The sequence below is a fragment of the Vitis riparia genome, chromosome 9, assembly GCF_004353265.1.
Source record: "Vitis riparia cultivar Riparia Gloire de Montpellier isolate 1030 chromosome 9, EGFV_Vit.rip_1.0, whole genome shotgun sequence".
In the NCBI taxonomy this organism is placed as follows: domain Eukaryota; kingdom Viridiplantae; phylum Streptophyta; class Magnoliopsida; order Vitales; family Vitaceae; genus Vitis; species Vitis riparia.
In genome coordinates, this window is record NC_048439.1 from 21,119,115 (window position 1) to 21,129,440 (window position 10,326).

At 29.8% G+C, this 10,326-nt stretch overlaps 1 protein-coding gene across 1 annotated transcript; it reads left to right on the top strand.

The window, feature by feature from the left end:
- Nucleotides 1-1,060: 1,060 nt before the first annotated feature.
- LOC117921919 (receptor-like protein EIX2) lies at nucleotides 1,061-5,817 on the top strand. The gene is made up of 3 exons (XM_034839867.1): nucleotides 1,061-2,070; nucleotides 3,588-4,400; nucleotides 4,551-5,817. Exons 1-3 carry the CDS (start codon nucleotides 1,065-1,067, stop codon nucleotides 5,804-5,806), a joined length of 3,075 nt encoding a protein of 1,024 aa, XP_034695758.1. The 5' UTR covers nucleotides 1,061-1,064; the 3' UTR covers nucleotides 5,807-5,817.
- Nucleotides 5,818-10,326: the final 4,509 nt, after the last annotated feature.

Here is a 10,326-nt window from a genome sequence, read left to right on the forward strand (position 1 = left end):
AAGAAAATAAAAAATTATGTGTAATTAAGAGAAATATCATATTTGATGATTTTTTTTGGTATTGATTGGTGAAGAGAAAATGAAAAAAGAAAGAAAATGAAAAATTATTTTTGTATTTCTTTTATGTTTTCTTTTGCTTTTAAAAACAAGTGAAAATAATTTTTATTTGTTTTTTGGAAATTGTTCTCTATTTAACTTTCGTTTTAAAAATTGTTTTCAAACAAAAAGCCAAATAATACTATAAATTTTTAAATTACACCACCAAACAATCTTATAGATTTAATAGTATTTTTGTATGCTAAATGACCTAAGCTCTTTATTTATTCTTGATACCTTGATTTACATTTTTTTGTTTCTTCCAATTAAGATTTTTTTGCGTCTAGAATGAGTATAGTTTTTTTAATTCTTAAATGAATTTTCATGTTTATCTTAATCTTATTGACCTTGACTTAGTGCCAAGTTATGGCTTTTCTATCCACACTTTTTTTTTTTTTTTGTCTAAGTCAAGTTCTTCAATCAAGACACTTGGTTTCTATGGTGACACAAGGACTGAGGTCATTTTCCACTCAATTAGAATTTAATATGATACAACTCATATAATACTAAAAAAAAAAAAAGTGAGGCTATCATTGTCATTACTTTAAACCACCTTCTATATATTTTTGTTGAATTGAAAAAGCAGGGGAAAAGAGAAAGAAGTTTCAAGTAAGGTTCAACTCCACTAATATTGATAAATTATTTTTAATATGCTTTTCTATATAATCCTTCTAACTCTCTTACAGGTGATTTCGGTTCTCGACAATCAAAGTAAGGTTGATCTATGAGATGATTATAACTGTTTTTCTTAATATATATTTACATATGCTATTAGTAGATCTTTTTAGACTGGTGATGTTTGTTAAATGTGTTGTTTAAAATAAATTTTTCATGTTGATGCAATTGTCTTTTAAGTTTTGCCAATTTTTTCATTTTTATGTTGGAAATAAAATTTTAATTCAATTCAAGAAAATGCTGACTAAATTCAATTTTTACAGGTGCTCCTCACTAGAGAATTGAATATTTAGATGGAGAAAATTTCAATTCTTGGTTTCATTTTAGCTATTCTCTATTTCATAACAACAGAACTTGCATGTAATGGTCATACCCGTATCGACAACAATGTTCAATCTGAACAAAAGGCTCTTATTGACTTCAAAAGTGGTCTCAAAGATCCCAACAATCGGCTTTCATCATGGAAAGGAAGCAATTATTGCTCCTGGCAAGGAATTAGTTGCGAAAATGGCACAGGATTTGTCATTTCAATTGATCTTCATAACCCTTATCCTCGTGAGAATGTATATGAGAACTGGAGCTCTATGAACTTAAGTGGAGAAATTAGTCCTTCGTTGATAAAACTCAAGTCTTTGAAATATCTAGATTTGAGTTTCAACTCATTCAAAGCCATGCCAGTCCCTCAATTCTTTGGGTCTCTGAAGAATTTAATATATCTAAACTTATCGAGTGCTGGGTTTAGTGGATCAATTCCTTCAAATTTGAGGAATCTTTCTGGCTTGCAATATCTTGATCTTTCTTCTGAATATCTTTACGATATTCATTCTGAATATATTAATAATTTATTTGTTGAGAATATTGAATGGATCACAGGCCTTGTTTCCTTGAAGTATCTTAGTATGAATTATGCTAACCTTTCATTGGTAGGAAGTCGGTGGGTTGAGGTGGCAAACAAGCTTCCAAGTTTAACTGAGTTGCATCTAGGTGGTTGTAGCCTCTCTAGCTCATTTCCATCTCCAAGCTTTGTTAATCTTACTTCACTTGTTGTTATAGCTATCAACTCCAACTACTTCAATTCCAAGTTTCCTGAATGGCTTTTAAATGTCAGCAACCTTGTGTCCATTGATATAAGTGACAATCAACTGCATGGGAGAATTCCACTTGGTCTTGGTGAGCTACCCAATTTGCAATACTTGGATCTATCTCAAAATGTCAATCTCAGGGGCAGTATCTCTCAATTGTTGAGGAAGAATTGGAAAAAGATAGAATTTCTCAATTTGCATGGAAATGGATTACATGGTAAGCTTCTTTGTGTTATTAGAAAAATTGATATTTCTATGTTGATATGTTAATGTATAGTTAAGTATAGTTCACAATTGTGTATTTAAGTGTTGAGTATGTATCAATATACAAATATCCAATAATCACTATATTTGATTCACTTGTTGGAAACAACTTTCTTCTTATTAAAAAAAATATTATTTTGAATTTTAAATTCTTAGAAGGAAATTTAGTTTCTTTTTTATCTAAGAAAAAGTATATAGTTCAACAATTTATGCTTATGAAGTATCAATGTTATTTGACAATTTTTTGTGTAAAGGCAAGTAATTATAAAAAGTGTTTGTCTACATAACTATTAAAAAAAATGGTATCTTATAGGAGTATGGTTTTTTTTTTAATCCTTAACTTCCTTTTTTTACTTTAAATTAGTTGATGAATGATTTATTATTTATTATTGCCAATAATTATACATTTGTTATATTAATTATTTTTTTGAATGTTTTCATTTCATTTTGACATAACTCTTATTTTTTCAATTTGTTTTGCTCCTGAGGATAATAATTTGAGCATGTACTAAATTGAATATTTATATGATGGTTGAATTGATATATGATGTGCTTTGTCACTTATGTTTTAATATTTTACTAATTTTAGTTATTAAATGTTTTCCATTTTTTACTCTCATGGTATTCCTTCTTTTAAACTATTCTATTAAAATTTTATTCTAAATTGTTATGTTTATTTAAAGTACTTCTTGTTCCTGTAAAATTTAAATAATTATAATTTACTATTCACTTATATTTGAAAAGCTTGTAACTAATAAATTAAAAAATCACATTGTATTAAAATTTAAAAATTTACTTTCTTTGTATCTCCAAAAAGAATTAAATTCCTATTTTGACAATTTATGTTTGTTAAGAATCTTTATCATCAAATACCCTTCAGTCATCTCCTACATATTTTCAATTTCTATTTTCTCTCACTAATTCATCTATTATATCAAATTATTGTAATTTATATACTGAGATATGACATTTCATGGTTGAGACTAGTAATTGAAACCATAAAATTGAACATTAAGTGAATATGATATAGCATTTCATGTTCTTAAATATCGTTATTGAAATTTTAAAAAATTTAAGGTAGTAAAAAATTTCTAATATGTTTGTTTTCTAAAACAATTTTTGAATATCATTATTATTTTTTTTATGGTAGTTTACTATTTATATTAGAGTTTCTATGAATTTCTATGTTTAGAAATAAAACATATGAAGCTTATCCAAACACAACCTTAAAGAAACAATTAATGTCAATGATTAATCCTACTAGTCTTATAACAGTGAAATCAATTACTTTATTTCATGGTTATCAAAAAAGATTAAAAAAAAAAGTACCTAAAAAAAAATCTAATATTTTTCTTACTTTTTCTTTAAACTAATTGTTCATTAATTAATTTTTTTTGTTATTTACTATTTTTATTATTTGTTTGTTACATAATTTTAATTAATACATATTTTTACTCTTGGTCATTGCAGGTTCAATTCCAAGCTCCATTGGAAACTTTTGCAACTTAAAATATCTGGATTTGAGCGATAATATCTTGAATGGAAGTTTACCTGAGATTATCAAAGGACTTGAAACCTGCAGTTCTAAAAGTACTTTGCCTAATTTGACGGAATTATACTTGTGCTGCAATCAATTGATGGGAAAATTGCCGAACTGGTTGGGTGAGCTTAAAAATCTCAGGGCACTCTATTTATCCGATAACAAATTTGAAGGTCCCATCCCTGCTTCTTTAGGGACATTGCAACACCTGGAGTATATGTATCTTTCACCGAATGAGTTGAATGGAAGTCTCCCAGATAGTGTTGGACAACTTTCTCAACTGCAAGCCTTGGATGTTTCTTCCAATCATATGAGTGGAAGTCTCTCTGAACAACATTTTTTGAAGCTGAGTAAGTTGGAGATACTATGGATGGGCTCCAATTCTTTCCATTTAAATGTTAGTCCCAATTGGGTTCCCCCTTTCCAGGTGACTCACCTTGATATGGGTTCATGCCACTTGGGTCCTTCATTTCCGGCTTGGCTTCAGTCTCAAAAGAACCTCCAGAATCTTGATTTGTCAAATTGCAGCATTTCAAGTCCCATTCCAAACTGGTTTTGGAATATTTCTTTTAATATGTGGCGGTTAAATCTTTCTCACAATCAGTTACAAGGTCAGCTACCAAATTCATTAAATTTTGATGGTGAATCAGAGATTGATTTCAGTTCCAACCTCTTTGAAGGACCTATTCCCTTTTCAATCAAAGGGGTTGGTTTTCTAAATCTCTCCTATAATAAATTTTATGGCTCTTTTCCACCGAGTAGAGGTGAATCCATGTTAGGCTTGAATTCTCTTCTGCTTTCGAACAATCAAATAACAGGACTCATCCCTCTAGACATAGGAAAATCCATGTCAAGCTTGTCTTATCTTTCTCTTTCAAGTAATCAAATAACAGGGGCCATCCCATCAAACATAGGCGAATCCCTACCCAACTTGGTTTTCCTTTCTCTCTCGGGTAATCGAATAACAGGGACCATCCCAGATTCCATAGGACACATCACCTCTCTTGACGTCATTGATTTTTCAAGGAATAATTTGACTGGAAGCATTCCTTCTACCATAAATAATTGCTCTAGGCTTTTTGTTTTAGACCTTGGAAACAACAATCTGTCTGGGATAATACCAAAGTCGTTGGGCCAGTTACAATCGCTCCAATCACTGCACTTGAACCACAACGAGCTTTCAGGAGAGCTCCTCTCATCTTGGCAAAATTTAACAGGTTTGGATGTCCTTGATCTCAGTTACAACAGATTATCGGGTCAGGTTCCTGCATGGATTGGAGTTGCTTTCGTAAATCTGGTAATACTCAACTTGAGGTCGAATGTGTTTTGTGGAAGACTTCCTTCTCGACTTTCAAATTTAAGCTCCCTGCATGTCTTAGACATTGCACAAAACAATCTGATGGGTGAAATTCCAATCACTTTGGTTGAGCTTAAAGCCATGGCTCAAGAGAAATTGAATATATATCAGTTAAATGTGAATGTCGGCTCCTCGTATGAAGAACGATTGGTTGTGATTAGCAAAGGCCAAAGTCTTGAATATACCAAGACTCTTTCTCTTGTTGTAGGCATTGACCTATCCGACAATAATTTAAGTGGAGAGTTTCCCCAAGAAATAACAAAATTGTTTGGTTTGGTGGTTTTGAACTTGTCGAGGAATCACATTACTGGCCAAATTCCTGAAAGCATTTCAATGTTGCGACAATTGTTATCTCTTGATTTGTCAAGCAATAAGCTTTCCGGCACCATTCCTTCAAGCATGGCCTCATTATCATTCTTGAGTTATTTGAATCTATCAAATAACAATTTCTTTGGTAAGATCCCCTTTGCAGGGCAAATGACAACCTTCACCGAGCTGGCCTTTGTGGGAAACCTTGATTTATGTGGAGCTCCATTGGCCACAAAATGCCAGGATGAAGATCCAAATAAAAGGCAAAGTGTTGTTAGTGACAAAAATGATGGTGGCTATGTTGATCAATGGTTTTACTTGAGTGTTGGCTTGGGATTTGCCATGGGCATCCTAGTTCCATTTTTTGTTTTGGCAACAAGGAAATCTTGGTGTGAGGCCTATTTTGATTTTGTGGATGAAATTGTCAGATGGTTGTTGAGGGGAAGAGCAACCTATGCCAAAAATCATCCTAGAAGGCGATAAATTTTGTTTGTAGATCTTTCTATGCTTTATGTATCATTGTAAGCTTTGGAAGTGAATTTCATCACAGTTTGCAATAGAAGAAAAGACTTAGCTTTTAATTTATTTTAAGTTCACATTTTAAAGGCTATAGCCTGTTTAACTGCTACTTTTAAAAAAAAAAAAATCTTTAACTTCAGATTCTATCATTTGTCATAAATAATCTGCAGTGTTTTGGCATTGTGGGAAGGCTTAGAAAAGAACTTGACACCTCTTATTCATTCTACATTCAGAAGTCTTGCTTATCATATTTCCCAGCTCCTTATCAATCATTAAACTCCTTGTACAACCAAATATTGTGAAATTCTGTATGAACATAACCAAAGAGATTTCTGAATTTTCACTGAAAGCAAATACATCTATTATACCCTATTCAAGTTCTAAAGCAATATAGATCGTAGATGATTTCCAGAAACCCCTGTGCCACCAACACAACACAAATATATAAATAAAAACAAATTAATTAACCAAGAAGAATAGGTAAAATTCACACAATGGCCTTTATTTAATTACTGAAACATGAATATATAAACAATTCAGCCTGGTCATGCCCACCACTTTGAATTCTGCACAGTAGCAATATTAGGTATGATGTACTTATTCTATACTGGGACTCCCCTGATGTAACAGAATTTCCATATTTGATGTAACAGAATCTCTCTTAACTCAGAGACAGCAACACTGTCTCTTAACTCAGAGACAGAATTTCTATAGCCTGTTTAACTACTACTAAGAAAAACACACCGTCTTTTCTCTTTGCTAGTAGAATTTATAATAGCCCCTAAAATTAAAAATAATTGGTTCTAATTTAAAATTTTTGAATTCTCTTAAATATGTAATTTTCATTTATGTTTCCACTAGCTTATAATATTTAAATAGAATATGAACGTAATATTATAATATTATAATATTTTTTCTTTTTTCCATTTTTAAAATTTTTTTCCCAAGTTCAAAAACTTGATTAATTATTAAGAAAAATGGCTAAAATTTATAATTCTTGAAAGAAAAATATACTTTTTTTTTTTTCAAACAAATTAAATAAATGATAGATTCTTGAAGGGTGAAAAGCAAGAAGAAATAATGTGTTTTTATGGTTTATACAAGATACCATTTCCTTGCTCATGGCCATTACCATCAGGAAATGACAGCGGTGCTGTGACACTAAGTGATGAAGCATGGTACTATCCACCACCATTCATTGAACTTGTCGACAAATTTTTTAACTATAAATTATAATATTTTACATAAATTTTTATTTACTTTAAAACAAATACTACATTATAAGAAATAAATACAAAATAAATGGATAATAATTGTTTCTATAAATAACGTAATGATAACTTTTCATATATAATAAAAATATAAATTATGTATTTTTTTTTGTTAAGAAAATGGTAATCTTTTAATAAAAATAATAAAAATAGATATTAATATTTTAATAAATAAATAAAATTGTATTTATTTTTTAAGTTTTAAAATTTAGAGATTTATTAAAATATTAATAAAATAAAATTTATAAATTTATTGAAATATATTCATCATTATCATATTTGATATGCAAAATAAGGAGTGAAAATGGACATCTCATTCATTATCATGTTTGAAATGAGAATGGAATAAAAAATTATTCCAACAAATAAATAAATTTATGTAAATTATTTTTAAACACTTTTCAAATAATAAAAAACAAAAAACTGATTTATATAAGTTGTTTTTATAATTAATTTTTTATTTTGATTTTGTAAATTTAATTTGTATAATATAAATTTAATTTAATTTGTTTCTTATTACAAATAAAAAAAATAACTTTATTTTTATAACTGAATTAAAAATAAATAGTTTTTAATAAAATATAAAAATAAATTAAAAATAATAATTTTATTATTATAAATAAAGTAAAATAATTCAACTCTTTTCCTGGGCTGGGCCAATTTGGCCCTTTTTATTTATTTTTATAGTTTTGTATTACCCACCAGCTAGCCTTTTGGGCTCTTTATGGGTCATCTCTGGGCCTAATTTCTGGGTCAATTTTGGGCCGCCCTTTTTTAACATATATAATTTTTATGAAGCCTTTTTTGCCTCCCTAAGGGGACCATTTTCTGGCAACTTTGGGGCCTTTGAAATTTTATTTTATTTTATTTTATTTTTCTAATATTTTAGCTATGAATTATAATATTTTACAACTTCACACAAATATTTATGTACTTTAAAAAAATATTAAATTATAAGAAATAAATAGAAAATAAATATTTCAATAAACCACATACATAACAAAAAAATATAAATTATGTATATTTTTTTTAAAGATGATAATATTTTAGTAAAATTTATAAAACATAAATATTAATATTTTAATAAATTGATTTATTCTCGTGGCACATGTCATAAGCCAACCCTCCCATCTTCCTCCCTTCACTCACACCCAACCGAAGCCCACCCACATGATACCCAACCCAATAAGAAAAAATGGATTATTATGATTTAATTTTAAATGGTTAATCATTGTCAATTATTAAATCTAAGTAAATTAAGTTATTAGATATTTGTATAAGAAAAAAAAATTATCTATTTTTAAAAAACTATTTTTAAAATTAATTAGGACTTAAAATTTTGTTTAATAATTTAATACTATTTTTAATTTACTAAATATTCTTTTAGTTTACCATGTGTAATTTAAAAAAAAAAAAACAATTAAAATAATTTTATATAAATAAGAGTTTCTTGTGTATTAAAATTTTTTTGGGATTCTGTGAGAGCACAAAATTAAAATTAATTTTTAATACATTTTTTTATACAAAATTATACTCTATTTTTTGTTAAATACATTTATTTTTTATCTTTTATCAAAGTTTCTTGAATTATTAATTTTTAGATAAACATTTAAATTCTTTTTTGTTAAAAATGAATACTAATATTTGAAAAATTATAGTTATAAATTTTAAAAATTCACTTAAATACTTATCTAGTTAAAAAAATATTAAATTATAAAAAATATAAAATAAATGGATAATAATTATTTCAACAAAATAATATAATGAATTAATGCATAATTAAAACATATAAATTAGTATTTTTGGGTTAAAAGATTATAAAATGCATACCTTATGTTTTCCATTGTTTTCTAATTCCATGCATACCTTATTGTTTTGGGTGTTGAGGAGAGTTATTTGACACGTATCAGAGGGGATATGCTCTCCTTTTGGGGGTGTCTTAAGCAAGGGCAAGAAAAATACAGGGAGCAAGAGAAAGAGGGAGCAGAGAGTTGTGAGGGAGGGTAGAGGTGCAGAGAGGCTTGGACGATAAGAGAAGGAAGAGAAAACCAGCAGAAAAACGGGGACTGTGAGAAAGTACATAGAGAAAATGAGAAAAGGGGCAGAGTAGAGTGGAGCTGGGGGAAGACTACAAAGAAATTTTTACTAGAGGATGATATTCAAGGTTGAGGGATGAGCTGGTTTTAGCGAGATTTTTGAGAGGAGTCTTGGGGAAGGAATGAAAGTTGTGAGAGAACCAATAGAGAAAGAGTTTTACAGAGAAGAGCCAGGGAGGGAGAAGAAAGGAACCGACTGGTCTTGCTTGAGTTGGAGGAAGAGAAAGCTTGCTGAAAGGGGCCAACATTGCTTATGAAGAACATCCTCAGGTATGACTGCCATGGATCCTTTGTTTTTCTTCATTGTTATATAGTCTCTTTCTTTTTTCTCGATATTTTATGTGGATTGCTTGACTAGGTGTTTAGTTTTATGATTCCTGTTTGGTTTATAGGTTTATTGTTGCTATCTCCTTCATTTTCTTTGCAGTGATTTGAGAGCAACACAACTCTGTTTTAGCTTCACTGTACATCACGTGGAAGTCTTGCTTTTGTTTTCATTTCCATGGGATGCATTCTGGTTCACTCACCTACATCTAAGCCTATGGATCAAAACATGAAACGTGACTTTCACTAGTTCATTCTGGTTTCATCCTTCGTACTTTGTTTTCTTGGTTGTCTTCTTCTATTCCTATGTGTGTTTTCGGGTGCATATCAGTATGTACATCACCAGTTGACTATGCTAGAGAAGGGCTTTTGAATGCAGTTGAAGCTCGAGACCCAAATTTGGAAGAAGAGAGCACGCTCGGTGACTCTAATGTGATTGTTGTTACATGGGAAAAGTGATTTGGCACCAGTTGAACATGGGTTACCAGAGAATGGTAAATATATGGCTTGGGTTCCTTAGGCTTTGGGCTCACTATTTCAGACTGCACCATAAGGAGGAAGTGAGCATAAGTTGATTATTACCCCTTTAGGTGTTGGAAATGAAGTGGGTCAGTCCTGTGTCTTTGTGTCCTATAAGAGGAAATTCGTAATGATGTTGATGATCATGATAATGAGTTAGGTCATACTATATAGAATCATGCATTAAATTAGTCTGAGAATCATAAATTGGCGCTATTGGAGAACAATGCTCTTAATGATGACATATAGCTAGTTGTGAGCCAGAGTGGGGAAA

Coding starts and splice junctions, on each gene's coding strand:
- LOC117921919 (XM_034839867.1), top strand. CDS start 1,065: ATGGAGAAAATTTCAATTCTTGGTTTCATTTTAGCTATTCTCTATTTC. Junction 2,071..3,587: donor GCATGGAAATGGATTACATG/GTAAGCTTCTTT, acceptor TGGTCATTGCAG/GTTCAATTCCAAGCTCCATT. Junction 4,401..4,550: donor CTCCTATAATAAATTTTATG/GCTCTTTTCCAC, acceptor ATCAAATAACAG/GGGCCATCCCATCAAACATA.